The 16,555-nt window shown below is 42.0% G+C and overlaps 1 protein-coding gene across 4 annotated transcripts in view; it reads left to right on the forward strand.

The window, feature by feature from the left end:
- Window positions 1–16,555, forward strand: part of phkb (phosphorylase kinase, beta) — a 62,841-nt gene that overhangs the window by 36,400 nt on the left and 9,886 nt on the right. For 2 of the 4 annotated variants that reach the window (XM_052062449.1, XM_052062448.1), the window contains 8 exons: window positions 3,415–3,498; window positions 5,677–5,781; window positions 6,993–7,075; window positions 7,317–7,407; window positions 8,417–8,475; window positions 8,575–8,737; window positions 10,416–10,497; window positions 11,174–11,430. In XM_052062449.1, coding sequence (XP_051918409.1) covers window positions 3,415–3,498; window positions 5,677–5,781; window positions 6,993–7,075; window positions 7,317–7,407; window positions 8,417–8,475; window positions 8,575–8,737; window positions 10,416–10,497; window positions 11,174–11,430 — 924 coding nt within the window. Of the gene's footprint in view, window positions 1–3,414; window positions 3,499–5,676; window positions 5,782–6,992; window positions 7,076–7,316; window positions 7,408–8,416; window positions 8,476–8,574; window positions 8,738–10,415; window positions 10,498–11,173; window positions 11,431–13,644; window positions 13,736–16,555 lie in introns of all 4 variants that reach the window. The other 2 variants (XM_052062451.1, XM_052062450.1) reach the window with 2 other exon arrangements.

Genomic DNA, 16,555 nt, shown 5'->3' on the forward strand with positions numbered 1-16,555 from the left:
ATTTACCCACTAGAGGGAAGCAGTACTCTATGAAACATCACTCACCAGTCTACGAGACCTCAGTCAATGCAACACGTGTTGCATTGCGCCCAAACTGCGGGCCAGACGGCACTGATTTTATGACAGGGGCCGAGGGCCGGATGAAATTCGACCGCGGGCCGGATTTGGCCCCCGGGCCGGACTTTGGACATGCCTGGCGTAGAGCATCCAGCGTCATCTACTTTTACTTGACGTGAACTTTTCCGGCCTCGGTGGCGACTCGTTTCCCAAAGTTACTCGGGCATTCTGAATTTTTCACTCAACATAATGAAGTTGTTGGGTGATTATTATTAATATGATTGTAGATGACTCTGGCATGACTGGTACTCGTAAGAGGGAGCATAGAACTCCTACTCTGGCATCCCTTCACTGGCTCCCCATTCATTTTAGAGTTATTTTCAAGATCCTCTTTCTTTGTTTTCAAATCTCTGAATAATCTCGCGCCACTTTACCTCTCTGAGCTCATCCGCCCTTACACACCTGCCCGGCGCCTCAGGTCTGTGGACCAGTCTTTGTTAGAAGTACCAAGAACTAAACTGAGGCTCAGAGGGGATCGAGCCTTTTCTGTTGCTGGTCCCTCTCTCTGGAATGACCTCCCACTGAACATTCGGCAAGCCTCCTCGCTGCCCATCTTTAAAGCCCTCCTCAAAACTCACTTGTATTCTTTGGCGTTCGACTCAGCATGACTTAGATTTGTTCTTGATTTTACTGCTTGGTGCTTTCTACCGCCTTTATTACCGATTCGTCTTACTGTTTATTGTGTATGTTAAATCGCTCCATTTACAGCACTTTGTATGCACCGATGGCTGTTTGAAAGTGCTCTAGAAATACTCTTGACTTGACTTGACTAATGATTTCTCGATCTAGATTTACAACTTTTTCAAACATAAAAGGACCTTGTGCAGACCCAATTTTCGACTGCAGAAATGTTTCACGCTACATACGGGTCATCAAGTATTCAACTTTGATCAAGTTGTCTGCAAGGTTTTGCTCCTTTTATAGGAAAATACGCAGCTATAATGAGGCATCTTTAGTTATGTAGCCCATATGTTCCACGAGGCAACTCGATGTGCTTCACACAAGCAAGGAAACACTTGTGATGTCATGCACTCATGTGAATTAAAATCCGTGCAGACCAGCTGCCTCATTGGCATTCTCCACATGGGAGCCGAGTCGGGTGCAGAGGTTGTTCACCATAGCGTGTGTGTGTGTGTGTATGTGTGCAATTCTGCTCCATCCTCAACGAACAGCCGTCTTTTTTTCCTTGTGGTGAATACATTGTCCTGCTCTTTACTTAAGAGTGTGTTTTATTTTAATTGGAACAACCTTTTAGCCACTGTGTTTGCAGAGATGTTGCACGGGAGGAGCACAGTACCACCTTTTGACTGACTTGGTGAACTGCACTCCCGGGAGAGTGAAGGGCCGGCTGTCCATCGTGTTGTATCTTAAAACAAAGCTTTCTTGTCTCTGCAGTCGCGTTATTGGAGTGGCTGGCCACCCATCAAGTGTGGAATTTGACATGAGTTTGAATGTGATTGGCTGATTCTGAACGCAGTCTCGTGTCCGTTTATAAGAGGGTGTGCACACTTATGCAACCACATAATCTCAGTTGATTTTCCGAGGTCACAGCGGTGGAAAAAGTTTGGAAATAATGCACGTCGATTTCATTTAGAAAATATGTCATTTGAACAAGGGTGTGGAGACTTTTTATATCCACTACCTAAGTACAGTGCTGCAAAAAAGGTATTAGTCAAGTCAAGTCAAGAGTATTTCTAGAGCACTTTCAAACAGCCATCGCTGCATACAAAGTGCTGTACATGCAGCGATTTAACATACACAATAAACAGTAAGACGAATCGGTAATAAAGGCGGTAGAAAGCACCAAACAGTAAAATCAAGAGCAAATCTAAGTCATGCTGAGTCGAACGCCAAAGAATACAAGTGAGTTTTGAGGAGGGCTTTAAAGATGGGCAGCGAGGAGGCTTGCCGAATTAGAATTAGCTCTTTCCGCATTAAAAAAAAAATTGTTTCCCCACAAAAAAAAAAATTGTTTCCCCACTTTAATGTTTAAGATCATCAAACAAAGAAGCCCCATCATGTCAACACCAGAATGCAAGCAGGGCTGCAGCTTTGTGCCATACACAGATAAGCGTTAGCCTCTGATAAAGGCCTTTTAAACGACAGTATCTAATGTTTCCAAAAAAGAAAACATGAACTTTACATTTGTATCAAGATAAAAAAAACACACTTGGGAGAACATTTCAATTCAAGAATACCGGTAATAATAATAATAATCACCCTACCCTTTAAATGTCACATTCCAAGTGGATCTCAAGGGCAAGGAAGCTGCTCCGATGATGTATTCTGTTCACATAGCAGATGAGGATTTCACACCTCTAAACTGAAGATGGTGGAGGTGGAGGGAGGGGGGGGGCACCGGGAATCAATGTCCAACTCAATTCTCTTTGCATCTTCCAATATTGGTGCATTCAGACAGCCGAGGATACAAAAGAAGCTTTTTAGCAGCCGAGTGGACACGTTTCACTTTGCTCAGCTCGACGGCATCTTTAAATGCTTCGGAATCACTTTAAAGGAGAAGGCCGGCACCTTTTGCACTTTGTCGAGGGGTTATATTTGTCTCAAACGTGTGTTGAGTGCCAGAGCTGGCCTGTGCTTACTTTGGGCTCCGAAGCAAAATTTTTGTTTGGGGCCTTTATTTCTGCCGATAATATTCATATAGTTTTTTTTTTTCCTCGTTGGGGGATAATCATGAGGACAAAATGTTTTTAAGAAAGACTGAATTTCGAAACAAACATTCCAGGAAGTGAAGGAATATCTGGGCCACTTTCAAGAATCAAACCCACAAAAAAAAGAACAACCTGTGTAGTACGCATTTCTTGATGAAATTGTCATTTTTAGTTCGAAAAAACTGCAACAATTTTACTTCTCCCCTTGAAAGGGTTTTTTTTCCTTTGGTGTCTTGTGGCTCTCGAGCAACATTCCCCCCCCCCACCAAGAAATGCAATGCCAGCCAAGAACGATGGCGATAAAAACACACACAATGGTGGTGGCCGAGTTTCCGTCTCTTTTCAATGCATTGCCTGTTACGTATCAATAGTGCCTTCTTGCCGTTGCTGTTGCTTCTCTTTCAGCCCCGTGGGGGGTCCCCTAAGGACGCTGCTAGTGGCGTGTCGGGCACCTTTTCATTAGCGCCACATCTCATAAACACTAAAGATAATAACAATGCCGGTGGGTGGGCGCGCTGCTACGCGAAGGTAATTTCTGCAACAATGGGGACGATCACAGCTGGAGCCCGAATGACTTGCCCTTACCACCACTTGTGTTTATTAATGCGGGCTTACTATCTTCCTACAGGCGTACCGCTTCCTGGCCGTCAATAACAAGCTGGGCCTGAGTGGGCGTCCGGATCGACCCGTGGGCTGCATCGGGACCTCAAAGGTGAACACGTGCTAACACATGCTCACTTGTAAGTTCGCGGCTCCCTCCCACACGCCGCAGCGTCGACGAGCGCTCGGAAGCTGCAGCTGAGGGAGTCCAATAATTCATTTCCCAGGGTCAACTTTGGTGCACGTTGAATTCATTTAGTGTCGACAAACTTTTTTTTTTTTTTTTAAACCCTCCTTTCAAATTACAAACACTCCCATGAAGGTAGCATAAAATCTGTTCGCTCAAAAGTATTGACCTTGGAGTGATCTCTTCGATGGACGGGTGCATGTGTGGATGAAAATAAAACAAAATGTATATTCTAAGAGATTTATAATCTATCAAAGTAAATTGGAATTAATATATAAATAAAATTTTGGGGTTTTTTTTGTTTTGTTTTGGGTACTTAAAGTGAGCATGTTTTTTTATTAATCGCCTTTTTTTGTAAAAAAAAAAGGTGAAAAAAATGTTTTTGCATTAAGGATGCGAACTTTTGATAAATAATTTGGAATGCTGTATTAAGGGCGGCCCGGTAGTCCAGTGATTAGCACGTTGGCTTCACAGTGCAGAGGTACCGGGTTCGATTCCAGCTCCGGCCTCCCTGTGTGGAGCTTGCATGTTCCCCCCCGGGCCTGCGTGGGTTTTCTCCGGGTGCTCCGGTTTCCTCCCACATTCCAAAAATATGCATGGCAGGCTGATTGAACACTCTAAATTGTCCCTAAGTGTGAGTGTGAGCGTGGATGGTTGTTCGTCTATGTGTGCCCTGAGATTGGCTGGCAACCGATTCAGGGTGTCCCCCGCCTACTGCCCAAAGATAGCTGGGATAGGCTCCAGCAGCCCCCGCCACCCTAGTGAGGATCAAGCGGCTCGGAAGATGAATGAATGAATGAATGAATGCTGTATTAAAAAAGTAAAGTTGTATTTTTCCTTTTTTTTCCAGTCCTATTCGTAGGTACGATGTGTTAAAAGCCTTCAAATAAATTGCAGTTATTTGTTGCAGAAGCATAACTCTCCGACTGAAAATTGCAGAAATGGTTCACCAGACATAGAATCAAGGTGCTCCCATTGCCAGTTCATTCCCCAGACCTCAACCCCACTGAGAAGCTGTTGAGTAGACCCAGCCCACTGGATGATTTTGAGAGATTTTCCAAAAGGGCAATGGGCGAAGATCCCTCTTCTTGTATTCTTCCATCTTGTGAAACATTATTGAAAAAGAGGAGGTGCTGTTTTGTTGGCAAAAGGGGCTTTTACAAAATATTTACACCAGGGATGAGTTGAGAAAAAGAAATATTTAATGTGTCCCCCCCCCCCCAACCTCCACTGAAAAAAATCAATTGAAATAAAACTGAGATTTTCCTTTTTAAAAAAAAATTAATTCATTTTGTTCCTGTTTTGTCCAAAAAATCATTTATTAGAAGCGAAAGAAAACATCTTCACCATGGGAGCCAATAATTTTGGAGTTTTCTTTGAGTTTTACATGCAGGAACACCTTTGGTTTAACGTTTTAAGACACTTGGACTTACACTTTGTATGCATATTCTCTATTGCATGTTACACGTTGTGGCGGCCCGGTAGTCCAGTGGTTAGCACGTCGGCTTCACAGTGCAGAGGTACCGGGTTCGATTCCAACTCCGGCCTCCCTGTGTGGAGTTTGCATGTTCTCCCCGGGCCTGCGTGGGTTTTCTCCGGGTGCTCCGGTTTCCTCCCACATTCCAAAAATATGCGTGGCAGGCTGATTGAACACTCTAAATTGTCCCTAGGTGTGAGTTAGAGTGCGAATGGTTGTTCGTCTCTGTGTGCCCTGTGATTGGCTGGCAACCGATTCAGGGTGTCCCCCGCCTACTGCCCGGAGACAGCTGGGATAGGCTCCAGCCCCCCCCCGCGACCCTAGTGAGGATCAAGCGGTACGGAAGATGAATGAATGAATGTTACACGTTACGAGCACACGTTTGTCTGCCTCCGAATGGCTGCAAGAGGGCATGATCCTCATTACTTTGCGTCTCTGAATTTGCGCGTGTGTACGCGCATACGCACAGAAGGTAAATCCGGCCTTGGGTTCAATCTGTGCGTGGCTGTGAATTTGTTATCCCATGCTTTTGTGACATTAATGGCTGGTTTTATACACCGGCCACAGTTGTGTATACGTGATTCCTTGTGAGCGTCCATCTCATTGTGCGCGTGTGTGCCCTGCAGATTTACCGTATCCTCGGGAAGACGGTGGTGTGCTACCCGATTGTCTTTGATCTGAGCGACTTTTACCTTTCTCAAGACGTCATGCTGCTGATTGACGACATTAAGGTACGCATGCACGTGGTTGAGAATATAATGGCCACCCGTCGCCAGCGTATTCCGACAAAGCCGACATCTGTGACCTTCTCCACGCTCCGATAGAAGGTCAAAATGGTAAAAAAAAATGTGAAAGGTTTACAGTGTGCTAACTGGTCTTAAACCTTTATTTAAACGACGGACTGGCCATGAAACTGTTACGATCGCCCCAGGAATAAAAATAACGCAGTGTGCAAATGAGTCGTTATAAAGGCGCACATCAAATTGTCAAATGACCCGAGAGAGAAACGTATCAATCATTAGCAGCTCATGGTAGGAATGCTGACGAGAAAAAAAAATGCGCTGGATTAGATGTTCTTCATTTTTTAGTTCTCGGATATTTTCTGACATTACTCCAAATCTTCGTTCTGTGAATCTTACTTAACATTTAAAGAAAACAATCCTGTTGTCTTCTGTAGATAAAAGGAATAACTATTTTTTAAAATTGTTTACTTTTAAGAAAGTTTTTAAAAATGTGAATAGTGTTTTTTTACAAAAATAAAACTGTACAATATTTTTGAGAAATAAGATCACATTTTTGGGAAGATATTATGACATTATTACATAAGGTTTGTCATTTTTGAGGAAAAAAGTTGTAGAATTGTTAAGAACAAAAAGCAATCTTACACATACAGTATGTATATAATGTATAGGAACAAAAACTGTCTGAATATTACAGAAATCAAGTTTGAAATGTGTTAGAGGCATACGGTTACGGAAGAAATGTTTTTTTTTAAATCAAGAGTGCTATATTTTTCAGGAAACAAATTTTTCCAGAAAAAAAGATTTAAAATAATTTTTTCTTAGAAATGGGTTGTAATATTTGGGAGTCATTTAAAAAAAAATAAAAAAGCAATACATATTAATAGTATTATTATTGTTATTAATTCAGACATAAAAAGTTGTATATTCTCAAGAAAACAAAGCCTGCAATAAAGCCATATTTTTTCACCAACAAAACTATTTTCAGAATCAGGACAAATATTATCAACTAAAAAAAAAAAAATCAAAATATTACGCAAGTACTATACTTGTGTAATATTTTGAGTCTTGTATTCCAAGAGAAAAACAAAACAAAAAAGGTGTGACCTGAATGAAGATTTTGTGGTTTAAAAACTATTGCTTGCTCCCTCTTTGTAGGAAAATATCGAAATGTTTTTCCAAATGTTATTCCATTTTTGCAGAACGCCCTTCAGTTCATCAAGCAGTGTTGGAAGATGCAAGGACGACCTCTCTTCTTGGTCCTCATCCACGAGGACAACATCAAGTAAAATATCATTTTACTTCATCATCATCATCATCATCATCATCTCCTACAGGGGCTTCTTTTGCATTTTTTTTTATATCTGAATGAAATTTTCAAACATTTTCCCTATGGAATATTAAAGCCAAATTCCAACTTTTAGAAAAGACAGATTGTCTGCATTGGTGATTGCAGGATGACTGATCGATTGATTGTTGATTGTGGCAATGCCATGACAGCTTTTTGATTGGACTCATGTGTACAGGGGAAGTCGCTTCAACCCGGTGTTGGACATGCTGGCGTCCTTCAAGAAGGGCCACATCGGAGGGGTGAAAGTTCACGTGGACAGACTTCAGGTTTGGGCGTCTTTTCAAGCATGCGATGAAGATGAGGATAATTGTTTTTTCAGGTAAAAAGATGACTATTCGCAAGGAGAAAAAAAGTACAATGTGACAAGATCACGTTTGAGATAAAAAGTCATGAAGTTAGGAGATTTTTTTCATTATTTTATTGTATTAAATGTGCTTTGAATTTGGTAAAAGCTTAAAGCAGTCAATTGTCAAGATTTGGGAAAAAAATCTGTCTCTCTCTCTCTCTTGCTCTGTCTCTTTCTAGATCGATCGGTAAGTTATCTATATTTAATGAATATAGTTTTGCCCCAAAAAGTTTTTGGGATTTTCAAGCAAAATTTATTTCAGAGTAAACATTTTTGTATTTATTTTTGTAAAACAAGTAATAGTTTTACGATTGTCATTTTTATTTAAAAAAAATTGTGCATTTAAAAAAAAATAAAAATTCATTTAAAGGTAGAAATGTAAATTAAGTTTGAAGAAAAGTCATCATCTTCTGGGAATAATAAAAACAATATATTTTTAGGGTAAAATTATGAAAAAGCAAAAATATAGCCAAATTTGTATTTATTTATTTGAATTGGGGAAGCCCTAAAATACCAGATATTGTATTTTATTTTATTTTTTTAAGATGAAAACTTTTTAATATGACACAGGCGACCTCATCTGGCCCACCGCATCATTCGATGTGGCCCGCGAAAACAAATAATGCGCTTTGACTTCATGTTTTGTGCTGAAACCCGTAAATTATAAATTGTCTTCAATTTTTAAAACGAGTTATTTTTATCTTTTGTTGTTGTTGTTGTTGTTACCAGTCCCCCATTTTAAAATATTGGAACAAACAATTTTTACTGGCCACTAATTCCAAAATCATCACTTTGTTGTGTATGTGTAAGATGAGACAATAATCTATTTATTTGGGTTGAGAATCATAACGACCCTCTGAAGGAAACTATGATTTTGAAATTGAGATTGATGACAATGACGATGCCGATGTCAAGCATGTGATACCCAGACGCTGATCTCCGGCGCTGTGGTGGAGCAATTGGACTTCCTGCGTGTCAACGAGGCCGAGTAAGAACCGTGACTCGCACCGTGCCTTCGCTGACCACTTTATTAGGCACACCTGAGGTACATCTACAATTTTTTTTCTGGCAAACAAAACAAAAAAAGGATCCCAGAGTTCAAGAGCTTCGAGGAGCTGGAACTTCCCAAACACTCCAAAGTCAAGCGACAGACGAGCACACCTAACGCCTCTGACTTAGAGCAGCAGCCCGAGATCAGCGTGGATGAATGGCTCCATAAGCCCACCGACGAGATCCTCCAGAAGTTCCACGTGAGTCAAGACTCCGCTGGCGGTACCCGCACAAGCTCAACTAACATTAAGCCACCCAAGTGGGGTCATACGTGTGATTAGGGAAGAGAAATGGCACTTTCAAAATACTGTGTTTCTTCCCACATTCCGCTTCACATTGAAGTCTTAAGTAGATATGCATGCTGATTGTGGTCGTTTGCTTTAGTATATTTGTCCACTGACAATGCAGCTTTTTCCCCACTCACCTTGCACAGCAATATCTTGCATCTGAAATAATAAGCGCATAGTATTTGCTTTGGGCGGCCCGGTAGTCCAGTGGTTAGCGCGTCGGCTTCACAGTGCAGAGGTACCGGGTTCGATTCCAGCTCCGGCCTCCCTGTGTGGAGTTTGCATGTTCTCCCCGGGCCTGTGTGGGTTTTCTCCGGGTGCTCCGGTTTCCTCCCACATTCCAAAAACATGCGTGGCAGGCTGATTGAACACTCTAAATTGTCCCTAGGTGTGAGTGTGAGCGTGGATGGTTGTTCGTCTCTGTGTGCCCTGCGATTGGCTGGCAACCGATTCAGGGTGTCCCCCGCCTACTGCCCGGAGACGGCTGGGATGGGCTCCAGCACCCCCCGCGACCCTAGTGAGGATCAAGCGGTACGGAAGATGAATGAATGAATGTATATTTGCTTTTAGAAAAGTCCACTTGTAATATTGCACGTCATATTATATTTTCCAGGGTTAAGACTCTTTTCAGAATTAGATTTAGTTCGCAATTATATGTGGTAATATTATACCAACAAAACTGTTTTTTTGGGGGGGAAATGTATTAATTTTACAAAAATAGATGCATTTTTTTCATTTTTTAAGCATAGACAAAAACATTTCGGCAGTACAATGCTGTTTATTTTTTGGAGAAAAAAATAGATATTACAATTTCAAAAAAAGAAATTTCTTATTTTTTCAAGAAATATATTTTGTAAAATCATGAAGTTGTATAGCTTCAAAAAAGGATGCAAATTCCTATTAAAGTGTAATATGAATATAGCTTCCAACACCTTTTTTAAAAATATATTTTTGAGGAGGGAAAAAAATCATAAGCAGGGGTTCCTCTCAACTGAAATGATAATTATGCATTGCTAAGAATAAAATATAGCGGTTCGCATAATGGATGGATATGTAGATGTTGGATAATGGTGTACTGTAGGTCTCAAACGATACTGTTTTTCAACAACAAAGGATTTGCCAGGTATATTTCTAGCTAAGGCAGTTTTTGAAGAGTGACTCAATTAAAATGGGGGGGGGGAGTATGAGTGCTCATGTCAGTTTTTACCTCTAACAATGTCAAAGTTGGGTCCACTGGGTATCTTTGTGACGGCATAATAGATTGTGTTATATACTGTGTAACAGTCCCTAATGAAGTGTCCTGTGAAAGTGGAAGCAGGTGAATAGTTGAGAGCGAGCGACCTCGTTGTCGTCATGCGTGAGGACGCCTTGTTTATCTTCTTCATTTCATGCATATTCCTCATTTAATTCCCATGGAAATAAGGCGATACGCGCTATTATCTGTTATCGCCATGCGAGAAGACGAGTCACCTCATTACAATTTCATGGCGGCTTTTCACGAGTGGGTAAAAAATGCGGAGGGTCTTTCTGTATCCTTGTGTACACAAAATGGATGAACTGCATCTTGTGTTTTTTTTTTCCCATCATCCAGGATTGCGATTGCTTGGCTAGCCAGGCTCAACTTGCCGGAATCCTGTTGAGGAGGGAAGGATCGCAGTTCCTCACCAAGGATGGTGAGATGCCTTCAGCTTGTTGAATTCCAGGAGCAAAAAATACTGTTATTGTTATTTTTGGTAATTATTATGAGTTGGTTTTTTTTGGTGCATCATGTATGAGTATGCAGTAATCTAATGTGATCCAGTACAATATCTGTGATTATTTTTGGGTAAAAAAAACATAAGGTAAAAAAAAAAATCATAATTATCCTAAAGAAAAAAAATATTTTTCACACAAAATGTTTTTTCCATGATGAAAAAAAACATATTTTTGAGTTTTTAAAAAATATTTTAAGTTAAAATATTTTTTTAACTCTGGATAGAGTTAAAATAAAATAGAGTTAAAATTTATTTTAACTCTATTCAGTTAAAATTTTTAACTGAATAGAGTTGTGTTTTTTTCAAGATCTTCATTCCAAAATAATTCTTCAGAGAATAAAATTGCATTTTTAAAGTTAAAAATGTGTATATTTTGATGGAATTTTTTTTTTTGGTAATATTACAAGACAAAATACCGAGAAGAGGAGGGGCTTGAAAAAACAAAAAACAAAGTTTGAACATTGCTAGTCAATCTTGTGACCGCTGGTTGCGTTGTTGCTCTGGCTGCGAAATGCTATCTTGGTTGACAATTGAATTGCTGTAAAAAATTCAATGCATTATTTTTTTCCCTCCCGGCTTGCTGTCAAACTTGCAGAGAACCTGATGGAAGAGCTGGAGAGGATCTACCGACAAGCCGGCAGCCGAAAACTTTGGTCTGATGATTACACGCCCATGCGCAGACAAGCACACCTTCACACACCCGCATTCGCACGCACACACGCACGCACATTTAACGGGTTGTTGTGTTTAACGAAGCGCAGGCTGGCGGTGCGCGATGCCGCCGCCATCACCAAGAAGTTGGCCAGCTCTATCGCGCCGCACATTACCTCCATACTCGTGAAGGGCAAGCAGGTAACGGGTCCCGCCAGGAAATGCGGACTCTGCATGTTAGCCGTTAGCGGCTTGCTTACCGCCGGGCTAAAAGGCTAGGTTCAAAACAGCCGTTGAGATGAATTCGCCATGTTGCGAGAATACAAGTCATGCCTACTTTATGTGAGTTTGGGCCGGGTGAGCTTGCTAGCATGCTAGCTCGCTCAGTTGTTCGCTTGCTAGCATGCTAGCTCGCTGAGTTGTTCGATTGCTAGCATGCTAGCTCGCTCAGTTGTTCGCTTGCTTTCACCTCATTAACCATCACTGAGCGGCAGCCCCTGTTGGCTGTAGACCCCAACGACGGTTTTTTTTTTTTAAATTAAGAGAAGCCTTTTGGAACATGTACAGGGGAACCTCTGCAGTCAAAATGATTTTTCGTTATTTCGTTATAAAATCTTCATGTTGAGTGTGAATGGTTGTTGGGATAGGCTCCAGCATGATTATGTGACAGTGTGAATGGTTTGTCTCTTTATGTGTCCTCCAACTGACTGGCGACCAGTTCAGGGTGTAGTCACCTTCCGCCAATTTGTTCAGCTCTCCCGGAGTCATGAGACACAGTCCTTACAGAGTCTCCTGATTCGTGCCCGTGACCTCCTTCCGATGGCACATGCTTGGAAACACCTCACCGAGCTTCTCATCCTATCTTTAGCGGAGACCACCCTGTGGAAGAAATCATTCTTCGGGTTGTGCCCTTCAGCTGGTGACCATACATCAGGGTGGGAACGTTATCGACCGTTAAAATGAGAGCTTTGCCTTCACTTCAGCTTCTTCTTCGCCACAATAGACTCTCACAAAGTCCGCATCTCTGCAGACCCCCCCACCGATTCTCCAATCCATTCCCTGCCCTTGCTTATGATCAAGATCCCAAGATAAATTAACTCCTCCCGCATTCGCGGCAACATCTCATCTCCGAACTGGAGTGGGCACTCCATCTGAGTAGGTGCTGATTTTAATTCCAATTTCCTCTCCAGTGAGAGCTGCAGATCGTGGCTTGATGAAGCCAACAAAACCACATCATCTGAAAAAAGCAGAGATGCAATACGGAGGTCAACAAAATGTACCCCTTCAATGCCTCAACAGTACCGAGAAATCCTGTCCATAAAGGTTATGAATAGAATCAGTGACAAAGGGAAGCCTTGGCAGAGACTCACCCTCACTGGGAAAAAAAAAAAAACGATCTACTGCAAGCAATTCGGACCAAACTCTGCTCATGGAGGGCCCTAACAGTTATTTTTTGTGTGTGTGGGGAACAGTCAGGTCAAATTGCGCCACTATCTCTTTATTCTCATCCTTTCATTGCTTGATTTCATATCTCCTTCTAATTTCCTGTGTGCAACATGTCCAAATCCTATCATGTGTGCATGACCTGCGTTCCTCTTTAGAGGTTCCGCTGTACATCATATTAAATTAATTTCTAAATCCTACTTACCTGACTCATCGCAGATCAAACCCTGTAGAAGTGTGCATCGACGTGTGGCTGTGCGTGCATGTTTGTGTGTCCGTGTGTTGTAGTCTGACTGACAGCAACGACAACTTTCCTCTGTATACCGTTTGTATTAATTGGCTGAAGGCGTATTTGCGCACACAGCAGTGAGATTATGCCAAAGAGAGGAGGACAGGAGAAAGCCTCAAGCTGCCCCCCCCACCCCCCTCCCTACAGCCCCGCTTGGAAATGGTATCAGTGCTTCGGGTTCAATTTACTTTCTCATTTCCCTAACATCGGCTAGCAAGTGGAGCTTGAAATAGGTTGGCCAACAAAGTGTCAGCGGATTGACACCACATCATGCCTCATAAATGCCGCGGCTCAGTTGCTTTTCATTCATCTGTGCGCTTTTTGTGTTCCCGTGCTGAATACCTCCACACACGCACACACGCACTTTCATCATTCATTTTGGCTTATTATTGAAATGATTTGATTTCTTCTGTGAGGATGGCTTCGGCTCCACTGGTTGCCTATGGCAACGTGCGCAGCATTTTACCCTCAGAGGCAGGCACTCTGACGGCCAATTTAACAAATGCAATGAGTGAACATTAAAATATGGAGGATAAGTGATCTGCTTTACATGAATAATTGGAGAAGGCTGGCTGACTGTGCCATTCATTCACCCGTTATGTTTTTTTAAATAAGACGTCAATTGAAGACAAATTTGATGTGGTGTTGTTTTGTCTGACGTCCAGTGTCTTTTCGTCCACTAGGTCCGTTGTCCGTCTTGCCGCCAGTCTGTTAACTAAGCTGGTGGACAGCCTTGCTCCCAGTATTACTAGTGTTTTAGTGCATGGCAAGCAGGTAAGTGGACACACGGGCACCAGGAAGATACCGGGGGGAAAAACAAAAATCACGAAAATGTAGTTAGTAGTATTATGAGAATACGGCTCATCAGCTAGTTCCTGCGGAAGGCTGGTAAGGTGGGCCTTCAGCCCACAAAAGTGTTGTTGCTTGGTTCAACTTTTTGTTCATCTTCATTGCTTATCGCGAAAATAAAGAGATGTTTAGCTCTACTCAATAACTAACAATTTCATTGCAATGCTTGTGGGTAGACAACATTTTTTCGCTAAGATGCCCGCGCGATCGTAGTGAGCCACTGCCTGAGCGGCGCAGTGGCGGCGCGCAGCGGCGCGGTGAAGTAGGTACGTTTTGAAAAGGGACAGACGGAAGGACAGACCGCGTGCGGGACGACGCGCAATATATATATAGATAGATAGTTGGATTTTTTTTTTTCTTACTGGTGTAAGAAAAAAAAAACGAACCAAAAAAAATTATTAAATGTACCTTTCTCTAGAGTGCTGCGTTACATTTAGTGCCGTGTTAGCAATAGCGTTATTCATTTCTGTTAGCGGTTGATGATGCGCCGGAAGTGATTATTGCACTTTATATGAGTGAAATTGCTCGAAGTCCACATCAATGACTGATTGGCTCTCTGATTATCCTAATTTTCATTTTTAATGTTCACTAAGGGGGGGGGGGGGGGTGAAATCACATTGGAGCCCCTCGTGCGGCTTCCTCTCCTGTGGGAGTCACCGCATGTGCACTCGCTATTCATCACTCATCTCATAGCCGTGTACGTGCCCGCTGATCCTCTCGTGACCCCTTGGAAAGTGCTTTTGCCACTGCCAGCGTCTGGCGTCAAGTGTTTTTTTGCAGATTAGCCTCCTCCTTTCGAGGGCCTTGCTTATCTAGCCTCATTCTTATCTGTTTATTTATTTATTTTCATACCTGTGCGAACACTTTTAGCCTTTCATTATGCTCTAGTAGCTCACGGTGTGCATCTGCATATAGATTGCCTCGACACAAGCTACTTGCAAATTTGGGATTCTCTCTCCCCTTAGTTCTGAGCGGTACTCAGCTAACAGAATTTCAATATTCTCTGTATAAGCAAAACTCCCTAGAGATTCTATTTCTCATCCAAAATGTATCTACCCCGGTCAAGGATGACGCCTCGTACTGATGTCCAAAACGTTTATTCATGGAACACCGTGAAAACTAAAACACATTTCGAACAACAATCAAAATTATAATATCTTGAACAGGACATTAAATAAATAACACAAAATGACATACCGTGTGCACCTTGGTAAACCGAAAGTAGATCAAATAACGATAAATCACGTAGATCACACGGTATCGTAGTTCTCTGACTCTCTCTCTCCGTCTCCCGTTGTCTTCTCGATCTTTCTCTCATTCCTCGCTATACACAGCACTTGACCCGGAAGTGATTTTTAACAAACATTCCGAATAACATATTCAGAGGATTTAAGGAAAAACAAATATGAAAGTTCACTAAAAATATGAAATACTTTAGCAAAACAACAAGCCTAAAATAAATTATTTTTTTTTGCTGTCATGGCAACCAACAACTCAGTCTTTGGCGCCAGTTACACTCCCACCAAATTACTGTTGGAGTAACATTTGTAAATGAAAAAATACTTTACACCCTTGAAAATAATCAACAGTAATTTCACCCTTGTTCTGATGTGTCCTTAAACGAGACAAATTTAATGTCATTCAAACAAACAATGGAATTTACATATTCCAAAAAATTGACCTATTCTAGATTGAATATTTGACACCTTAACTTACAGCATCTGATGCTTTCTCCCTAGTTGCCTTCAACTAGAACCACTAACTTCTGTACGGCTCTTTGAACGACGGAAGGCTTATTGAGGCGCTCTCCCTTTCTCCCTAACTTTCGTTCTCCTATCTGTACGGTTACTTTTCGCACCAGTCCGTCATCATCTTGATTTGCTTCAATAACCTTAGCAAGTTTCCATTCGTTGCGAGGGACATCATCCTCTTTGATGATCACAACATCACCAACTACCATGTTGCGCCTTGGTGTAAGCCATCGTTGCCTCAGGGTAAGGTTTGCAAGGTATTCCTTCCTCCACCTGTGCCAGAATTGTTCGGAAAGATATTGAATCCTTCTCCACCGTTTTTTGACGTAGAGATCTTCCTGGATAAACTTGCCAGGTGGGGGAAGTGGTAAAGAAGACTTCATTGTAATCAAATGATTTGGCGTGAGAGGTTCCAAACTTGTGGGATCACTGATGTTGTCAACAGTTAAGGGCCGATTGTTTACAATGGACATAGCTTCATAAAAGAAAGTCCTTAGGGAAGAGTCATTTAACCTTCCAGCGCTTTGGTCCAAGACAGTGCTCAGTACACTTCTCACCGTCCTGATTTGACATTCCCATACCCCGCCAGTGTGACTAGAGCGTGGCGTGTTCATCTGAAAATCACATTGTTTGTCTGTAAGGTAGGAGGCTAATCTTTCTTGATTTAATTCTTTTAGCGCCTTTGCCATCTCATTTCTTGCTCCCACAAAATTAGTGCCTTGATCAGATCTTATATGTCTAACGGCTCCACGGATAGCTACAAAGCATCTCAAGACATTGATGAAGGCATTGATGAAGGCATCGGTTGTCATATCAAGCATTTCAATATGCACTGCCCTGGAGCACAGACACGTGAAGAGCAGGCCATACCGTTTTTGCTCCTTCCTTCCCTGTTTGGTGTGGAAGGGGCCGAAGCAGTCCATACCACAGTAAGCGAATGGTGGTGTTGCATCAACACGGTCACTGGGTAGGTCTGCCATCCGCTGTTCCTCTG

Source organism: Hippocampus zosterae, chromosome 4, assembly GCF_025434085.1.
Source record: "Hippocampus zosterae strain Florida chromosome 4, ASM2543408v3, whole genome shotgun sequence".
Taxonomy (NCBI): Eukaryota; Metazoa; Chordata; class Actinopteri; order Syngnathiformes; family Syngnathidae; genus Hippocampus; species Hippocampus zosterae.